We start from the raw sequence: 21,573 nt of genomic DNA on the forward strand, positions 1-21,573 counted from the left end.
AGGTTGTATAACTGGAATTCATTCACAAAGAAATTTACACCCGTTTTTGTTTCCTCTTCTACTGCATGATGAAAAAAACATTGTATATCTGTAACCTATGTGACTGATCTGAACACACACTTCCAGTGTAATGTGGTTCTTTTGTGAATGACATTCATCCGTTTTTGTGGTACTGTACAGACACTGATGAGAAAAATGTTATGTTTTAAATCTTTTTTTCCCCATGTTTCACTTTAGAATCTATTGGTTGAATAAGAAGGAGAAACCTTTACTCAGAGTATGACATTTATGTGATTTTAAATTTTGATTTATAAAGATGTTTTATTTGTACTCTTTCCTAAATAGCATCTAGCAGAATCCAACACCTCTTCAAAAGTCAAATAAAGTAGATGAGGTTCTTTGCAAACAAAATTTGAAATGAAGTGACTGGTCCAAACATAGTTACAATTTTAAAATCTTGTCCCTGGGTCAGGGAAAGGTGAAATTAATAGTGGTGACATCTTTAAATATTTCATTTATCAACATCTAATTAAAGAAAATTGCATACATTCAATTTTCACCACTCAAGACAAACTACAAATGCACAGCCTATCCATATAATATGTTATATTCTTCTATTTTAGACTTTGATTATTGGAATATTCACATCACAATCATAATTTATGTTTTTACTTTTTTATGTAAATGGCTCTGGAAACAACACTTGTCAATGTAAATGTAAAAATTTGGATATGATTATAAAACTGACAGATGTGACTTCCTATCTTGTTCCTCTGTATTCTTGGTATAACAAAACAGCATGGGTTCATGGGGTGTGCAGCCTGTGTTGGCAAGGAACACACCACTATTCAGCCACCAGTCACACAAACATTCCTTTATTTCCCTCTGCAGCAGCAGCAGAAGCAGCAGCAGTCATTAAGGCATCTTCTGACTTTCCTGTCCAAACTGGGAATTATCTTCTGTTTGTCAATGACGATTACTCTGACTCGGGCCACAAGCTTCTTTGCTGTCTTTTGTGAAAGGGTTTCCTCATTCACCACTCATCCATGTGAGGAAACTGCTATTTTGGGTCTGTGCCTCAGTTGTATAAAGACACATGTTATTGCCCAGTCTGAGCCTTATACACAAACACAATTCATCAACAGGTGTGGGAAGATTTTTTTTCTTTCTGCAGAGGGATGTTACTTTTGGAGTGTGTGGGGTAAGTGTGAGAGAACAAAAGTCACTGGCGAGGGGCATTCAGCCCACAGAAGGATTTCCCCTCTCAGCAGAGGAAAGAGGAGAGGGAAGCCTTGATACAGCTGGCTGTGCAGAAGCATTTATAAAGCTGAATTAATTGCACTTCCCTACGCTTTAATTAATAATGAGATTTGACAATGGCCAGCACATGTTAAAGTCAGTTGTAAGAGTAGTATCAGTTTGAAATAACTCTCATATTTGAGTTTTACCTTCACAGCCTGTTTTCATGTGGTAAGAAACCTACAAATGGAGAATAATGTTAGTCTTTTGATTTTTTAAAGCAGCACTTAGCCTATTATAGGCTGCTTCTCAACAGCAACAAAACTTGTCTTTTACAATGAATGGTGGCCACAAAAGCAGAAAATATTAAAGTACCATGTACGCACTGAAAACCATTCATGTGAAATCTTAATACATACTCTGAAGAAAGATTAAAGTTGCAGCTTTGGCTTGCTAAAGGTGTGACTTGAATTGGGGAGGAAGATAATGGGGAAGGCAGATGAAGCCATATTAGTGGTATGTTGATTTGTAATGATGGGATGCTTGGCCTTGCCATCAGCAGTATTTTATATATATATTTTTTCCAACATCATGCTTCAATCCCCTTGAAGGATGTTTTATGTAAAATATGCTTTTTGTACCCTGGAAAGACATTTAATCAAGATTAACCTTGGAATTTTAGTAGCCAGTGGTCTAGCTTTGTGAGGTTTCATAATGGAAGACAATTAAGCACTACTTTCACTGCTGAGGATCTGCTCTTGTGGAAAAAAAAATATTTATTTATAGCAGGATCTTTTAGCAGGTTTTTAAAGGATGTGTAGAGGGAATTTTTTTTTCTGTGTTTATCTTAAAGCCTGTTTAATAGCTCGACCTATAGCCTGTAAGTTGACCTTTCTGCTACATTTAATATTTTAGAAATCCTGCTTTCTGTTTGGAAAAAAAGGGTTATTGCTGGCCAAATAATTAGTAAAATGTTATCAACTTTAACAGGGCAATGTAAGTTTGTCTAACAGTATTCTCACTTAAATAAATAACCCTTTATTAATGCCAAGGCCAGTGGCGATTAATAATCATTTGTTCGTTTAGGTTGGCTATATTTTGATTTATTTTATTTTCGGATTAATTGAACCTTATTTATTTATTTTTACTTTTTTATTTCAGTTTCATGCTCCACATGCAGGGACCCTAACTTCGTAAATACTTCACCTTAAAAAAAAAAAAAAAAAAAAAAAAAAAAAAAACTTTAATCAGTACTTGTAGCAGCCATTAGCCTGCTGGAAATGTGGCAGCAGGGGAGCACTGCTCTTGTGAATGTTCATTCATGGTTTTCAGAGCATGGCAAACTCGAGTATCCTCACATTGTCCGCTAAGAAAGTGCAGAGAAAATAGTTTTCCTGGGTGGTCCGACTCATTAATACACTCCGCGCTTGTTGATTTACGGCTCACAGTTCAACTGCTGCCAATTAACGTGAAAACATGCAAGAAAGGAAAAATGGAGGAGGAGGAGGAGGAGGCCACCGAGTTTCCTCCTGTTGGCACAAAACTGAGTCTGGATGAACCTGCCCTCCACATCAAGGTAGGACATCAGAAACTATTAAAACTTAACAGAGGGGCCCAAAAATTACTCCGCCTCGTGTTTAGCAAGTAGCATGTAGCTCCTTGACCTGTAGGCTAATTTATTGCTTATGCTGTAACTTTAGCTCTGGTGAGGCCTGCTTTTGATTCAGGTGCTTCAGCTTAATTAAACTGACGTCTTGAACTGCAAATTTGCTCTTTTAATGACATGAGTTTTTTTCCTTATTGCATAAATATTTATTTATTTCCTCGGTTGCTTATTTGAGGAGAAAATAAACGACAAAACATAACACCGGAAGGCTAATATGTTTAGTTGACTCATTTACGTAAAATGACGCAGCTTTAAAACTTGACAAAAATGCCTTGTGAACACTTCACTCTTTTAAAAATCAATTTAGGCTTTTTAAAAAATTCATATACCCGTCAGCTTTGCTCTATATTTCGTTTAATCTAATTTTGAATGTAGGCCTATGTGCTGAAACGCCACAATGTTTCGCCATAAAATACCCCGACAGTAGGTTTTTAATACTCTGAATTAATAGGGTTCACGGAGGTCATCAAAAATGAATATGTAAATAAAAAGGTGCAGCATGGCCTGATGATTGCATGAGCCAGACTGAGCTAAATGTATTCGTCTTGTTAAACAATACAACTCGACTGATAGGAGTAATAGTTATTTGCTCCTGTCCTTTAGGTTTCCCGTGCTGTGTTTTCTGTATATTGCTTAATGAAAACATACAGTCATCTGAGTTCTCAGAATCCACTGAAGTAACTAAAGATTTCTACTTACTCTGTACCAACATCAAGTGGGAGGTAAATGATAAAACAAACTACTTAAAAGGTACTTGCCATAGAAAATAAGATATAAAAAGATGTGTTTATTGCCATTATATTTGTTTGCGAGAGGAGTTAGTGTGATTCACTAATGTAAATGTAAATTATAATGCAGTTTTACACTTCTAATGCTGGCTCAATGGAGGTTGTTTAGAGGAGAGGAGGTGAGCTGCAGCCACATTACTAAAATGTGGACAAGAGTCAGTAAAGTTGAGTTGAGTTTTTACGTTAGCCCTCACAGCCTACTACTGTCTCCATATTTTCAGACAGTTGCTGTATTTGCTACTTCAGATAATCACATTTGTCTTGTTGCTTGGTTTTTATCTTGAAGGATTGCCTTCTGCTTTGTATTTAGTGCCTGAGTGTTTGTAAAGGGATTATTTTCTTTTTTTTGTTTGCGCTCATCCGACTAAAATCAGCAGCTGCCAGTTGAGGTCGTGCACTGTTGCACGGTACCCTGTGACCTTGTCAGAAGTGATCACCGTGGTAACACACACGGCTATAGTTTTCCTCTCATCTTAAGACATAATCTCTTTAATTGGTGTCAGAGTTGGGGTCCTTATGGTGAAAGTCCTGAAAATACCCACAGAGGCAGACACGCTCACTTGTTGACACTTAAAAAAAAAAAAAAACTAAATGAAACAGGGCCTCGTCAATGTGGTGCTGAAACTTGTTAATCTATAGTGGGAGGGGGAGTGTTACCGCAGGCCCTCTAGCCACTCCAGTCTGACAGGATCCTTCGACTTAAGTCAGTCCCGTCTGACCCCACGGACTATTCAACCCTTCCTCTTTACACCTGCTCAGTCTCAGCAGCACAGCCCAAGTAGGGATGACAGAGGAGATTTGCTTTTAGTCTCACAGCGCTCACACCTTGAGGAAGAAATTTATCTCATCATGGAGTGTGAAATCCTCTTGTTCATTTGGTCCAAATCAGGGTTGGATAATATGTAGGGCTGCAGCCACCATCATACCATCAATATCAGTTCATCCACTGATTATTTCCCTGATTGACTGTTTAAATATTTAGTGTATGAAAAGTCAGGCAGCAGTGAAAGATGCCCATTGTGATTTCCCAGAGCTCAAGGTGAATTCCTCAGATTGCTTGTTTGTCTTGTCAGCCATCAGCAATCCAGTTGTTCAGCTACAGTAACATAAAACAGCGAGAAGCAGCAAATTTTTCCATTAGACAAGCAGGAATTAGAGAATGTTTTGCATTTTTACTTAAAAAATGACAAAAAACTAGAGATTAAGTTTAACATCAAACTTGCTACTGTATAAATTTCTGTCGAAAAATCTATTAATTGACTCATTCAGCTCTAGTAATGATGTTATGCTGTGAAATGATAGGGATTTTACTGTGTTTTCTACCATGGTAGTAATCTTCTTTAATATCTCTGGTTACATAAAGCTATTGTGGGTAATGTTACAAATCAATGAGGACTGTGTTATGGTAATATTGGATTTGCAAGATTTTTGCATGAATATAATCAGTACTTTGATTTGTCAGGCTGGAATAGACATTCCCATTTGCTGATTTTACCTGTAAGTGTTTATTAGGAACTCCTAGCTAAAATTTATGCAGCCCAACACCACAGTCCTGCAGTAAATATTCACCCTCATGATTGTTATTTATGGTCATTTTGGGGGCTGCATATTTAGTCTGCCCTCATTGATTTAAATGCAGTGGACAGAATATTAGAAACACTTCTCAGTGTAAAACAATACGGTTCAACAGCACAACAAACTGCAGCCTCCAGAGTGAAATGAATGAAAGTTAAATCGACCCCTGTTCACAGCAGTTTCACAGTATAACCTTCATGATGGCAGGCTTCATTACAGGGCTTTTGTCAGAATGTATTCGTTTTAGCTCGTGCTTATTGGTCTTGCTCTGTAAAAAATTAAATATACAGCAAGAGAAGATTTTTCTTCTCTTGCTGTATATAGCGCCTAGTTGAAGTTTTTGATATATATGAAGATAATTAGAATAGCAGTGAATAGCAGGCCAGTGTTAAGCGCCGCCTTGAGAGTGATTATGTGAGCATGCTGCAGGATGTTCTCATACTCCACATAATAAATCTATGCTTTGAGATTCAATAACATGAGCCAAGATCATAAATGAATGGTGATGCTAAAATTGATCTTGCGGAAAAAGGTGTTGTGGTTGGTTGGGAAAGGCCACAGTTCAATGTCAGGGTCACGTTAGTCAACCTTGCATCCACAGCTCATGGAAGAAAACCAGGAGAATATGCTTGAATATCAGTGAGCAGATGGGAGCCCCCCGTTTCTTCTCACTTTTGACCTCTCATCAGCCTGATGCTTTATCAATGTGTTTCCTGGGAAAATGAGAACCTGACTTAAACCAATTAAATCACTGGATAGATGTCCATGTGGAGGGTGACAGTTAGCCTTGACAGCATTCAAAGAAACATGAACTTCTGATGGTTTGAAACACAACAGAAATAATCAGAGAAATGTGACATTAAAACTAACTGTTAAAGAAAGTAGCACTGGTGGGCTATTTTTTACAAGAAACTAAATGTGGCATAGTGCAACCCTCTCAAACAACAACATTAAACTAACTAGTCTTCAGGTTGGAGTTGTTCAAATTTTCTGTTTTCCAAGCGTAGACATTCACCTGAATACTCCTCACCTTTACCGCAGGGGAGCAGTGAGGAGAAAGAAGGGAATCCAGATGAATATAGGAAACACACATTAATAAAAGAGGAAATTGGGGGCTAAAAAGTGCAAATAATCACTGGATGTGAATGTGTCCATTGAAGCACTCTTTTGGGTGCTAGACCCGATGCTCCCGCTAATGGTCTGTTTCACTGAAGTAGCACCAGGAATGCTAACCTTCTCAATGCTTCGCAACTCAGGGCAAGCATGGCATCGTTCCCATTTGTGTATGTGTGCCTCACTGTCATTATCCTGTCTCTAGGAAAAAAAAGAAGAGAAAAACTCATTCTAGCGTACTCTCCCATCCTGTAATGAACAGGGTCTACATATTTATGTTTTTGCCAGAGAACACTTGAAACACAAGAGGGGTTAAAGTAAAGAGTGGGGAGGTCTTTGGACCATTTTCAATATTTCCCCCCTCTGTGCCCCATAGGGCAAGTGAGGGGTTGCTTCTTTACAATAATCAGGTGACCAGAGGAAAATAGTGTGGCCTTAACAAGCCCAAATTAAAAAAGAACATCATTTTCATTATGCAGTCAAACACAATTACAAGCAAATGTTTTCTCTGTGGAGCTGCCCCTGCTTTCAGGGTCTTTGTCCCTCGCTCCTTAGTGTGTGCAGAGAAAGGCCCCGGTGGTCAATGGGCAGCTGAGTGGCGTGTTCAGCGGAGGCCCACATCCTTAGCCCCCAGCGCAGAATGCGTTTTGTTAGAAGAGCAGCCATACATTCTGAGCAGATTTGTTGAATTAGAGAGCGCAGCGGGAGATGGGGAAGCGGGGGGTAAGTGATGGGGAGGACTTGTTGCTAGGTGACTGACATACAACTGCAGCATGCCAGTTTTCAGAGCTTGGCACTCCTTGTCTGTTTTTCCTTTTTGTTTTGTTTTCTTCCTTATCATTCCCCTCTGCCTCCCCCGCCCACGTCCCTGCTCCACCCTCCCATCAATTCACTTGTCTAGCTCTCCTTGTTGCTGAAGTGTAGATAATAAAATGAAGAGAAAACAGACAAAACATGGTGAATCATGGAGGATTCTACAGTACACCTCTAGCACCTACTTAGAACCTAGTCATCAGCTTTTCAACTGTGTCGATACTTAAAAACCTTACTGCTGCTGAGTGTTGTGGGAAAAGAAAAATGCTTTTATGGGGAAAGTAAAGGTGGATTCCCTCTTTCTAATGCGCTAGTTAGTATAGAATCTGACATAAAGCATTAGCCTCATGGAGACACTTTGTGCCATCAGCAAAAAAAAAAAAAAAAAAAAAAAAGTCTTCTCTTGGGGCAGACGAGCAGAATTTCTCTGAGCTTCACCCCCTGCAGGCATCGCTGCTTGGCAGATTTGCCATTTGAAATACTGATGTTTACGAATATAATCTGAGATATGTACAGAGATCACTTAATGAGCTGTATATATTTTAAAAATATCACCTCCCTCCTTATACATATATGTATCATTTTATTCCATAATTAGAGCAAATATGGGTTTTTTTAATTTCTCTGACAGACTCATTGAATTTTCCTGAGCAAACACTTCCTTCAGCTTCTCTCCTCATTCAGTAAGTGTCTTGTCTATCTTCTAACTGCCTGACTTAGCAGTCTGACCACTTACTCTGTCAACCCTGTCAGTGCATGTCAAGCATCTCAGCCTCTTTCAGAGGACCATGTCCAAATAGACGTTAAGAGCATGGTAGAAATGGAGGAGAAGAGTTTAAAGTCCAGTGCTGTTTGTTTTAGCTTTATTCACAGGCTCCAATATGTATGCATACTGTCTAACTGTGGTGGAATATTTTACTGCTCTCTTGTAGATGCAATGATTTAAGCTTTATAGTCCAAAAGAGTAATTGCACAACAGTAGTCTTTTCATTCAGATTTACATGATAAATGACCCAGTATTGAGTCAAAGTCACACGCATGATAGACATGGTGCTTTATGTATTTTTTATTTTTTTTATTGTTGTTTCTAGGTATATATGGGCAGCACTTTTGTCCTCAAGAGTATGAATACATAAAAAGAAAACGACTGCAGCTGCTGGTGCTACCGATTGTGGAGAGAGGTATTGCCCGCACACTTTGTCTCTCCGTTTGTCTGAAAATGCATTACACTTTGAGAATTAGATTTTTTTTTCCCAGTCATCTTTGAACATCACATATTACCCCTCGGTTTCGCATTTATTTGAAGCTCTGTCTGAAGGTCAGAACCAAATACATCCAAACGAGAAAGCCATTGTTGATCTGTTTCTCCACCTCGTGCCTCCCTATTCCTTTTCACCAAGAAAGCATCTTTCTTTCTTTGTGCTGCCGGGGCTTATGAGACTATCAGGGCACACCTGTGCCCTGAGGAAAATTCCCCTGCTCTCTCTAAAGCTGTATTATTCAGCACAAGGCCATGACAGTCAGTGTTTCTGAAAGCATTTGGAAGATTGTAAATGGTGATGCTAAAAACCGTCAGGAACCCACCAATGTAGAAAAGGAAGAAAGATACTGTATACAATAGCCATCCTTTTACATGTGGGAGGTAGATAAAATGTCTGGAACAAGATATAGGCTCTCACATCTGATAGTAAAATAACCCTTGCAGACAGTGTAGCTTGTGTTTTCCATAGAAGATAATACATGTTACTTTTGATATAATATGTGAAGCCTGGTGTCAGTATATCAGTAATTGATCTGGACATTTAGAAGGTTTTTAGAAGATTTTTAGTGACCTTCTCTGTTTTTGTTTTTTTAAATCAACCTGTTGAGACAATGCTGTTAGTTTTATTACATCATTATACATTTATATTGTTGATTGGGCATTATATTCCCTAAAAATATAACATATATTTAACACTAAGTTATTGAAGTCCCAGCCATTTGCTAGATTCTGGTTAATTCAATGCCTTATAGTTATTACTTATTTCATAATTTTGTTATTAATTGTCTGTGAGATATGGATATGTAATTAGACCAGCATTCAAATGAGTCAGAATTCATCAAAATATTTAATAAATAAAATATTGTCTAAATTATACTTCATAGAAATCGGACATATCCATAGACAAATAAATAAATAAATGTAAACAGTATGATTTTATATTATGATTAATTATTCCTATGCATTTTTAATTTTTGTTTTATTTACAAGAACTAGCACATTTCCTCTGACTCAAACAACAGATACAAGTTTAAAAGTGTGTGTGTGTGTGTGTGTGTGTGTGTGTGTGTGTGTGTTTCAAATGAATGCCCATAATGCTGTTATTAATTTTGAAGTGCGTTTTTTATTTGGCTCTGTTAGTGTATTTCCATCGGTGTATGAGCAGGTTTGAGTGTGTTTCTGGCAAAGAAAGAGCAGTTATTGATCAGCTCAGAGCCAACATGGACTTGAGTTTTAGCTGATTGGATTAGCAGCCACATCTATTTGGCCGGGCTCCATACGACTTCCATGCTAAGATGGCATTAACACTGTCTCAGGTTTTACTGGCTCAACCTCCCTGCTGCTGTCAGTGCTGATGTGTTGCAGTGTGCCACTATCTGGGCAGGACCTTAATGAAGCTGGATGCTGATGAGACCACAAACAATGTTGTGTTACATTCTTTAATGATTGCATGACTAATACGTTAAGCTTTTTGATACTTTTCTCTCCCTTTCATGAGTGCATCTAACCTTTACTGATGTTTTCAGTTTGGATTTTTTTCTTTAACTGACTGAAAATGAAATGTTATTAGCACCAAACTCTGCTTAGGCTGGTTTCAGCATCTGAATTAGCGCTGCCATATCACAATCACCGCAGCTGGCCTCTACACAGGCTCACAGCCAGGATTTTATTGATCATATCCTCTTCTTTTTTGTGATATGATTATTTTTGTCTTGTTAGAAAATCCACTGCTGACTTTGGTGTCTTACATCTTGTTCATTTACATTGACCCGAATTCCCAGCATGTCTGTTAAGTAGAATGATTTAATCTTCCCTGGCAGGAGCACCCAGAGCACTGGGTGCTTACCCTCTAAACATGCATTTTTAATCAGTATATTAAGATGTCACATAACAGTCTGAGCTCATCACCAGTGCTGCTGGCCATAGCAGATATGGATTCAGCTGTTTAAAGTAGTATCAGACCCCAGCTGCTGGCTATTTGAGAGTACTCATTGAATGATGATGGGTAAAATTTATTTTTCCCATATGAGAACCATACCAAGAGAGACAGTTTGGCTGCAAATAAAACACAAATTCATGCTCTTTTAAAAGAAATTGTCAAATGTTATGTTCACCATGTGGCACAGAAGGGCAAAGACCAGTGAGGAAATCATTTGACTCATCTTCTCAAGGTCTCTGAAGTCTCCACAGGGCCTTGTCCTTGTAGCACAAGACTGCTGATGCCATGCAGTGCACTGAGCGAGCTGTGCACAGTTAAATATTTGAGTATGTGTGAGTGGCGAAAGCGAGATGACTCTCAGCCTGTCAGTTGTGTTTGGAGTCGCAGCATCAAGCAGGGACCTGCTCAGTGACACCGGGTAACTCAAGCAATGACATGAATACATACACATATACTTTCCCTCTCTGCACTCCATCGCCCTCCCTCACCCCTGTCTGTGTATCACACACACACACACACACACACACACACACACACACAGATAGCCCTGTCAGCTATCTCCTGTCAGAGGCATCACCCTGTAGGTACTGTGGTGAGCTTTGTGCACACAGTGATCAGGCAGCTTGCCAGCTCTGCCTTCTCCTGCCTCTACCTAGACGACTCTCTTCATCCTAATGAGCTCTGTCAGAATGGCATTTGACATAAGCCATCAATAAAGCACAGCTGACAGACATTAAGAGTCCGGAAATCCAGGATATCCCTAGCCTCTGCCCCTTGTAGAGGAAACAACTCCCAAATCTGACTTGGTGCTCCATTTGCAGTGAAAAGGCAGATTATTACAACTGTCAACTTTTGATCAGTATAAAGGATTATCCAGCTATCCAAAACTCGCATGAACATCAACTTTAATTCTCTTTTTTCTAATATTTTTTTAAATAAATGCGTGTTTGGATATAAAGATCTCTGGCATTATACTCTTTTACTTAAAATTGCTTTTAATGGATAAAAAATGTTCCTTGATTTTAAAAACAACAACCTTCGCTGATGAAATCATTTAAATTTTCACTAGACACTTAGCACAATTGTGCTGCATTGTATGTGAAGGCTCTTGTTGGAGTGAGCCTCCGCACTAATAAAAACCCAAGATTGAGGAAACAATTCTGTTTTATTGAAACTAATCAATCTGAAGGAGTCTTTTTCATCCTTATAGTATAGGAGAGTGAAATGCAGCGATGAACGAACCATTTACTATAAAGTAATTCTGAGCTCAGGGTGAAGTCACTGTGCTATGAGGGGATGGTATGAATCATTCCCCAGAGCTAATGGACAGAATCCAGGCGTCTCTTTTTGTTTTTTTTCTCTCTGTCAAATTGCCTGAAGATGTATGGGTAGCTATTAGTTGAATATGCACAATTAAATACATGCTATTAATCCTGCATGCTGTATACATATATGTACAAGATAAATGTATTTGTAGCTGTTTATTTTTCATACAAGCTTTTTTTCTACTCACATAAAACATATTAATCACACACATCCTAAAGTGACTGTGTAAAGGTCACTGTCGAAAAAGCTGTGATAGTGCAGACAAAAGAGCAAAGTCTGTTGCTAGAAGAGACATTTATTGACAGTCATCTCTGTATGTGTGTGTGTGCGTGTGTGTGTTTGCGGGGTGGGGGGGTCCTAAGAGGAGCAGAGGCTCTTAGACAATGTGAAGTGGAGGTGAGGCCCAGGCGGCATGGCTGCGGCGGTGTGACCTGTGCCCCGACTCACGCATCATGTAGCTCCCTGGTGCCAGAGGACCTCCTGACTCTGATGAGTTTTGACTCCTGTCACCTTTGGGTGTCGTCAAGATCCTTTGACATGTACAGGATTTTTTTTTTTGTTTTGTTTTGTTTTTTTTGTCTGAGAGGGTGCTTTTCTGTAGCCTTAAATGCTCTATGGGTGACCACTGTCACCACCAGTGAGGAACAGAGAGGAGACATTATTGAGCAGTAATGGTGTTACACAAACTTTCAATGTACTACTATCATAACAGAGTTAAAGATTATGATCTATGAGGTGTTATGTAAAAACTTTTTTATTGCAGGCCCCATGTATTGTAAAGAGATTGTTGTTGGATGAAATGCAGAAAGGCAGATAGAGATAGTGTGTGGGTGATGGCAGAGGACTAAAGGACTTAAGACCAAACATTCAGTCAACCCACCTACATAGTGGTTTGTCTGTACCTGTCAATACAGAACATTCCCTGAAAGGGTTTTTTTTTATTATTAGTTGTTAAATATCTGGTCATACAGTACCCAGGTTTGACAACCAGACCAATTGTGTTGGACGTTATTTCATTTTAAATTGATTTTGGAGACTTTACATTCATTCGCTGTTGAACTCGACAATTGTAGTTCAGCGTGACTGAAAATAAGGGAGTGATTGAAAAGAAAAACACACCACTGGATGCCAATTTCACATATGTTTTGTATGTGGAAAATCACTTACTGCTGTGCTCAATTTAAATTTCAAGCATGCTGTATGTAACTGCGTGAACAGAGGATTCACTGTTCATAATTACAAGGCTGGCATTTTAGCTCTAACAGTGAAAGGCTGCCTTGCACAAACAATCACTTTGTTGTACAAATGCCATAGGTAATGTCTATATTTGTTTATTTGCAATTTCTGCTCTGTATTGCTCTGCTTCTTACACATACACTCACAAACACAGGTAATATATAGCAGGGCGGCATGCAACATGCACTCTCCTTAGTTTCATTTAGCCCTTTATCTAGCTAGAAATTGACTGCATTGAAGAGTGGAATGGATGTAATAATTGCATGCACTCTATGGCATGCTCTGTAAATGTCCTCTCTCACTTACGCTTGCGACCAGCGGGGACGATGAAACGTGGAGATTTCTGGGAAACCTTGAATGTTGGATCCCACTTTTATGCTGCATGACAATAGCAAGATTGAATGAAGTTGTACTTGCAGGCCACAGATACTTGATAAAGCCGGTCGTAATACGTATGAGTGCTGCATAGATTTACACAACAGGAAAATCTCATTCACCAAGGTGTAATTGCACTCCTGCTTTTGTATGGCCTCTGTGTGCATAATGCACAGGTCTGCTGGTAAAATTACTCTTTTCATTGTAGCTTTGGCAATGTACACTCCACCATAAATATTCACTGCTGTTGTCAATCTCAGTTTTGAAATAGACATTGTGAAATTCCTTATGCAGTACATCATGCTAGTGTGAATTGGCTTAGGTCTAATATCACGTGCGCTGGTTGTAATAACAGTGGTCTGGCTGTGCTGTGTAGTGTATGCCCTGTGAAAACAAAAGCCTGGGGGAGGAGTATGTGTGTCAGAGCAGGCCTGGCCATGTGTGTGTGCCCCCACGCTGACTGCTGCAGTGTATTGGCTCTCCACTATCCGTGTCAGCAGGGCTGTGTGACTGAAAGGCACTGGATTATGTACAGTGGGGGCCAATGGGTCAGAGGATAAGAAGTCTTCTCTGTTACCACAAATCCACAGATTAAATGCAGCGTCGAGAGCTAGCGCTGCCCTGAGGGCAAATGGGTCTGAAAACACAACTCTCAGAGAGCTTTAGCTTAACCCTTCTGTCACTGTGGAGCCACGAAGCAATGTATGAGCGAAGTGACTCCTCTTTAAGTCCTGCTGCATGAGCCTGGCCTTTAAATACGTCCGGGTCATCTGGGGGTTATGGGTAGTGTTACTGACATGATATCTTAATTGGAAAGTTAATCCTGTGCTTGTACAGCTAACTCTAAGTTAAACAGTCTGTTGCACAGGGAGAAGTCAACAAAATGATGAAATCCGGCAGCCTGTGAACGCACATAGTGATGTTTGCATCCTCCATCTTTGCCAGGCAGAAGTGCCTACCCGCCCCAGGCAGCTAACAGCATACATTTACACTGTGTGGCACTGTTTTATGTCACTGCCTGCCTACTGTTGATGCTGTTTAAGTGCTTTGACCAGGCTCAGTGCCTACACAGACAGATCTGAGGGTATTTGCAGTAACAGCATGTCAATGCAGAGGTGATATTATGCGTTTCAGATTGGCATTGACCAGTGACATTTAGTGTGAGCAAACTCTTTGGTGTGCTTGTTTGCATGTTTGCATACATTTCATTGGGCTTATGAATATGGAGAGCAGCAGAGACGTGGGGGAGGGCAGATGGAGAGAGAGGAAGGTACTGTAGGTCTGTATGGGATAGTGGCAGGATGGCTGTTGGTGACAGGCTCTTGTAGCGTCTCGTCTGCTCCAGTGATCCTAGGGAATCTGGGTCATTTCCAGCCTGTTCACATGTAACTATTCCCCACTCCTTCCCTCCCTCTGCCCAGGGCGAGCTACGACCCAGCTACATGCTAATGATGACACAAAATAAATGTACTCATCTTGTATCGGAAACTGAGCAGTGGAGCACCACACCTCTGTTCTGTACCCCCCCCACCCCCCACCACCTTTTTTAAAAAATTTATTTATTTATTTATTTATTTTTTACCTTGCCATCCTCTCTGTGTTGCTGTTTGTCTTCTCAGTCAGTATCAGCTGGAACAAAATCAACAGCAGCTACATAAGTTCCACAGAGCCTTCAGAACTGTATTAAAGATGGCTTAATGCTATTTTTGTTTAAATAACCTACATACACCTGATGATAAACATGGATCTGATATTGTTCTTACTTTAATTTGAAAGCTAATTAATATTTTTGAGACTTTAAATTCACAGGTCCATTTAATGGCTGTCCTGGAGCGTTTCAGCATGATCCTTAACCTTAATCCTTCCATTTTTCTCAACTCTTTATAGATATCTTGCAGTTAATATTTAGCTTTTATTAGATTTAGAGACACAGGGGTCTTGTCTAACATCCGCAGAGGGTTGACAAGATAACAGGAAAACCTCACAGTATTTCCCTAAATTCAATTCAGCACAACTCTGCAACAATTATTTGTTCTCAAAGTTAAAATGGTCACTTTTTGTTGCAACTCTGTCAGAGAATACATATATATATATATATGTTGTATTCTCTGACAGAGTTGCAACAAAAATATATATATATATATATATATATATATATATATATATATATGTATAGCAATTTTTCAGGTTACAGTTTGACGTATGAAGAGTTGGATTATATTGTAAGGTGTTCCTGTTATTTTCTCTACTTCACCACTCTGATTTTGAATCTTGTACACCTGATCTTCAGACTACAAGGATTTTAGTAAGAAGGTGTGCAATTTTATGGATAAGAAAAATAAACGAGGGAATCTTTGAAATGATAATTTAAAAAAAAACAAAAAAAAACAGCCATTTAAAAATCAACCACCGGTGTAATAAACCTACAACAGCATCATAATCTGTTTTGTCTGACAGAAGATTGGCTGCAGGGATAGCAGTCAGATCCATAAAACAAATGGACAAAAGACAGAAAAAATAGTTGTGTTTGAATGAGAACCACTGTGTTGCTGTGCTGAATGTGCGGAGATATTGGTGTCAGGAGGCCTACGATCTCCTGACACAGTGACATAGGCCTGGACTCACTGAGATACAGTAGAGCTCATACCTCTGGCTGAGTATGAATATATTTAAGATGACATATAATATCTATTTTATATGGAAGGTAAAATGATAGGGACATTAAATACAGGAAAAATTAGGAAGGCTATGCAAGCAATTAAATCACAGTAATAATAATAATGAGTGAATAAAAAGGGCCTATTTGCAAGGTCTTCCACAAGATGAATACGCGGAGAATAGCCACATATTCGCACATTAACAGAAAACATGAATTCACTATGAGAAAAAAAACATGTTCTGACCTTCTTTTAGTGTGATGAATCTTTAAACAGCGCCTATAAGCTAGACGTGTTGCTTACAGAGCATTGTCTACAATTGTTATTTCCAGCCCTCCGTTTAAGAGATCCAAAACCCGCCCATATTTTATTGATGCATGCTTCCTAGAAAAGGTATTGCAGTGCTTGTAGATTTTAGGTTGGGACGGGCACCCTGCAGGGATGAAATATTTACAGGCAGCTAAATATTTCAGAGCAGCACCTTGTCAGTCGCCCTCGCAATTTACTTCCACAGCTGCATCTGACGGAGGTCTTATACTTTATTTACTAATATTTACGAGTGTAATAATATGGGTGAATGAATATCGACCTCGAATCATCTTAATTTGTTAATTTTCCTCCAGAGTGGCCACTCTATCTGCTAGAAACGGGCAGTTTCACAAAGATGCGACCTATTTGTCAAAATAGGCCAATTTATTACAAAACCATCCTCACGTTCAACATTCTTTATTATTAAAGTTTTTTATAATATTGTGATGATGATGCAGTCTCCAGGAAACCAGCAAGAGAATGAGCAGCTTCCTGTGCAGAAGGCATTTCATAACCCCGCATCAAGAGTCTATAATTCATGCAAAAAGAGCCGAAGGGGATTTAGCTCCAGTGTGTGGTGCGTGCGTGTGTGCGCGTGCATGGTAGAAAGAGAAAGAGAGGGAGAGAAAGACAGAGTGTGTGTGTGAGAGAGAGAGAGAGGGAGGGAGGGGGGGGGGGGGGTGTAGCTGTGAAAATAATATCAGGCTTTTCCGTCAGAATGAACTTTACTACTGTATCCAGCCATGAAATAATCTGACCCGACACTTCAAACCATCTGCGCTATCTATCCGCCCTCTTATTTACTAAATCAGCCTGTGCACAAAACGGAGTGTGTCTGATACTAAAGCCGAGTAGCCTGGCAGGGCCATGATAATCCTATATACACACAAATAGCCCTACACCGTTTCTCCCCTGCTTTGTATTGCAGCTATCACAGCCTTGAAGCAGCCTTCCTGCGTTGACGCTGTCGGTACTGATGCAACCATATTGTAAATATAAGCTACTGTACGAGCGTCAGTCTGCAGGGCTCACTGTAACACACACACACACACACGCACAGAAAAAATAAAATCGCATTCAATTAGCCTGCATTTTCAAAAAGAGCATCTATTCATGCCCCTTATAAAAGAGTATGCATCATCATAACTTAGGCTCTAATGTCATTCCTTATGATTAATAAACTAATATTTTGTGAGGTTTAAAAATGCGTGAAGACTTGACTAACTCTTCAAGGTTGCAAAACTGTGTTGGCTGCAAATTTCCAGTCTTTTTGAAATAAAGACCACATTTACCTTTTTTTAAAAAAAAAAAAGATTTCTGTAATTTAGCATTGATGACTTTGTTATATAAGGCTATTAAACATATCAGAATATATATATATATATATAAATTATAATCTTATTCTAAAAATGTAGATTGTACAGAGCCGCCTGGCAGTGTTCATTATATTGGAATATTATAAGAGTATTATAACCCTTATGTTGTGATAGATTAGAATCATAATTGAGGTCAATATAAAAATCACAATTTACTCGGCCAAGCAAAACACAATGTAAATATCAGCTGTGTAAAATTTACATAACACTGTCTAATATTATCTACTGATCTCAGGGCAGGACGTTGTAGCCTAGTCAGCGGGGATGTGTCATTTTGCTGTTTAAAGCCCGTTTCAAGAGCTCTAAAGAGAGACTGGGCTGAGCGTGTTTGCCCGCTTTGGCACTTCACTATATAGACTGAAGAGTCTTTCTTTAACACCCACCGCCGCACAAAGGCAGAGGGTGTTTGGAAAGCACGGTGGGGCAGCTAAACGTTTGAAGACTGTGAAGCAAAAAGGTCAAAATGTTTATATTATTTTTGAAAAGGGAGGTGCTGAGATCTCCTTTCCGCCTGATTGGCCGAACTTGACAGTGATTGACGTGCATCCATGGCAACCGGGCAGCCAATCTGCCAAGTCCAATAGGAAATCATCGGAGGGGGCTTGACTGTCTTTTTCTCCCCCCTTAAAAAATACATCTCGGCTCCGGCTTTAATTCTTTCGTACCTTCAATCCCAGCCTTGCTTGAAAAATACATCGCGGCTCCGGCTTTAATTTTCTTGCACCTTCAGCCCTTTGCCAGCCAAGTTTGCCAAGCCCGAGGATGCGGTAGCCGGCCCCCACGCAGCATCGTTCCTCCTCCGCGGCGGTTGGTGTTTGCGTTTTTTCCACGGCTGGTCAGACGATTGGTGCGGTAACTTTGGGATTGCCTTTATTTTTTGGGGTGTCTTGGATTGCCTTGGCGCACGGAAAGAAGAAGCGGAGGACTCGACGCGGAGGAGAGAGAGGAGAGAAAGGAGGGGGAGAGGGAAACACAGGAGAAGCCTCCATGTTTCAGCTGCCCATCTTGAATTTCAGCCCCCAGCAGGTCGCCGGGGTCTGCGAGACTCTGGAGGAGAGCGGGGACGTCGAGCGTCTCGGCCGCTTCCTCTGGTCGCTGCCCGTAGCACCGGCGGCCTGCGAGGTCCTCAACAAGAACGAGTCGGTGCTGAGGGCCCGGGCCGTCGTAGCCTTCCACACCGGCAATTTCCGTGAACTCTACCACATCCTGGAGAACCACAAGTTCACCAAAGAGTCGCACACGAAGCTGCAGGCGCTGTGGCTCGAAGCACACTACCAGGAGGCTGAGAAGCTGCGGGGACGCCCGCTGGGGCCGGTGGACAAATACAGGGTGCGGAAGAAGTTCCCCTTACCCAGAACCATCTGGGATGGAGAGCAGAAAACCCACTGCTTCAAAGAGAGAACCCGGCACTTGTTAAGAGAATGGTATTTGCAGGATCCCTACCCGAATCCCAGTAAAAAGAGGGAGCTTGCACAGGCTACTGGACTTACACCCACACAAGTAGGAAACTGGTTCAAAAATCGCAGACAAAGAGACAGAGCAGCGGCTGCGAAGAACAGGTGAGCTACATTCATCTTTTGGATGGTTTCTGATCACGATAGCTGCAACAGGAAACACATTATGTGATCGTAGTAGACAGGATAAAACACAATTCACCCTGACTCGACCTATGCATCATGTGATTAAATACACATTCAGTTTAATATAGCAAAACAGGCCGTAACCCACGCTGCATGGAGCTATTCAGTTCTGACATTTCACTGGATATTAGATTCACAATCATCCCGTAATCCCTCAATCAGGGGCCGTTTTTGTTTTGTAACAAGTGCTGCTCACGGTCTCCAGTGAAATCGTATTTTAAGAGAGCTGGAATACAGAAAATGACCAGCCAGCACTAATGAGGATAAATAAATTATTGGGAGAACAACGCTCTGGATAAATGCTTTTACTTGAAATTGTTGTGAAGAAGATTAAACACAATACTGGTGAACACCATCCAGGCTAACACGGACATTTGAGCTATGTTAATATGTTATTTTATGGGCGTTTGATTGTTATCACACACCAGTGGGTCAGTGGCTCTGTAATAATATTAAATCTATTTTTAAAGATAATGCGATAATTGCCAATTACCATCGTAGCCACTCTGTTGAAAGGCCTATTGCAGTGTGGGTCGAGGTCACACTTGTATTGGTCATGTTTAATGTAGCTAAAATAGGCTATAATTACAGTGAATAGTAATGCTGCACATTGAAATCTTCGTTTAACAAAGCAGCTTTTGAAATCTACTGGTATATTATGTTGTAAATAATCTATGATCTTGCTGTGTTACTTGTATAATATCTAAAATATACTAAAACGATGTTATTTGTTTTAACAAGGGATATTTTCAACCATGCACACACCCCACAAAAATGACAGTTTTAGTAATTTGATTGTGTATTGTGTTTTTTATGTAAGAGGAAATGGAAAAAAAAGCTAATGGTTGAAATAGTCCCTTTTGTTTCCCTCTTATTTCAGGAATTTTTTAGACATTCAGTATTTTTTGAAAACAGCAGAAAATACATCTGCACCGTAAAATGACCCTCAGTTCAAGAACGTCCAAAGAAAAAGCTGTTGTGCAACTAGATTTTATTTATTTATTTGAAATAGTTGTCAGGGGTAAGCGATTATATTTTTGACCATACTGAAAAGACTAAACGCCTTGCACAGTAGCCATTTTCACGCCATGTTGTCCTGTCTCTCTTCCAGGCTCCAGCAGCAGGTCCTGTCCGGCGGCTCGGTTCGCTCCCTGGCGGACGAGGACGGCACCGTGGACCGCCTGGGGAACTCGTCCAGTCCTGAGGCCAGTCTGTCCAGCAAAGCAGCCGCCTCGGCCATCTCCATCACCTCCAGCGACAGTGAATGTGACATCTGACGGGCAGATCGAGGGTGTTGATGAATTAAAAGGGGGATACGAGTGAAAGACAATCTAATAAAAACAAGTCATAGTGCCTGCGTTGAGTTAAAAACACACACATACACACACACGTACACACACATACAAACTGATATTTGACGGCTGCCAAAACATGAGGGGATCTGATCTGACTGTCCGTCCTTATCCTTATAGGCCTATACTTTTGTTTGCGTTTTACCCACGTGTGGATAACTGAACTTAATAAGGACCAAACATATTTCACGGACTAATAAACCAACGCCCCGAGACGAAACGTTAAAAAAAGAAAAAAAAAAGGAAAATGGATGAAGGCGCCTAACCTGCTGTTCTCTGTGGGTATTTCATGTTGAAAAAGAACTGTGATATTTTTACTTTACTTTCAAAGTTTTATAAATAATGTTTATTTGCCTATTTAAAACGATCTGCTCTGTCTCTTCGAATTTCATATTCATTTGCTTGGTGTTTTTAATACTTACCTTGTACACAGGTGAACCTGTTGAGCATGCGCGCTTTAGTGAAAATGTGTTTCCGTAAAAGAAAAAAAAAAAAGTAAAGATAACTTAATAAAATAATTGTTGATCAAAAGAGTATATATTTTTTTCTTTTTTTATTGTCATGTTGGGAAAAAAAGACAAAACGTGATGAATAAAATTGGAAAATATTAATATTGTTATATAAAATCTCTTGGCTGAGAAAACTTTTCGTGATTTTAACACCACGGCGCTGCTCTTCTCTCTCACACGTTTCAGAGCGAGGCCTAATTGGCCAACATGCTCGGCGTCCTGTAACACAGGGATGACAGCGAGAGGTCACGGAGAGGCCGGCTCACTAACCCGGATGATCTGCGAGAAGAGATCATACAGATCAAAACACGGCAGATTGTGGAAATGAGCTTTAGACAATGTGGAAACAGGCTTCTTGTATCGTGCAAGTGTCCATTTTCCCATGACAGCCATGGCTGT

The 21,573-nt window shown here is 40.0% G+C and overlaps 1 protein-coding gene across 1 annotated transcript; it reads left to right on the forward strand.

Moving 5' to 3' along the window:
- The first annotated feature begins 18,002 nt into the window (after positions 1 to 18,002).
- six6a (SIX homeobox 6a) lies at positions 18,003 to 21,191 on the forward strand. Its single transcript, XM_018690265.2, has 2 exons — positions 18,003 to 19,232; positions 20,425 to 21,191. The coding sequence occupies exons 1-2, from the start codon at positions 18,661 to 18,663 to the stop codon at positions 20,588 to 20,590; spliced, it is 738 nt and encodes a 245-aa protein (XP_018545781.1). The 5' UTR covers positions 18,003 to 18,660; the 3' UTR covers positions 20,591 to 21,191.
- The last annotated feature ends 382 nt before the right edge of the window (positions 21,192 to 21,573 follow it).

This window comes from Lates calcarifer, linkage group LG19 (assembly GCF_001640805.2).
Source record: "Lates calcarifer isolate ASB-BC8 linkage group LG19, TLL_Latcal_v3, whole genome shotgun sequence".
Lineage (NCBI taxonomy): Eukaryota > Metazoa > Chordata > Actinopteri > Centropomidae > Lates > Lates calcarifer.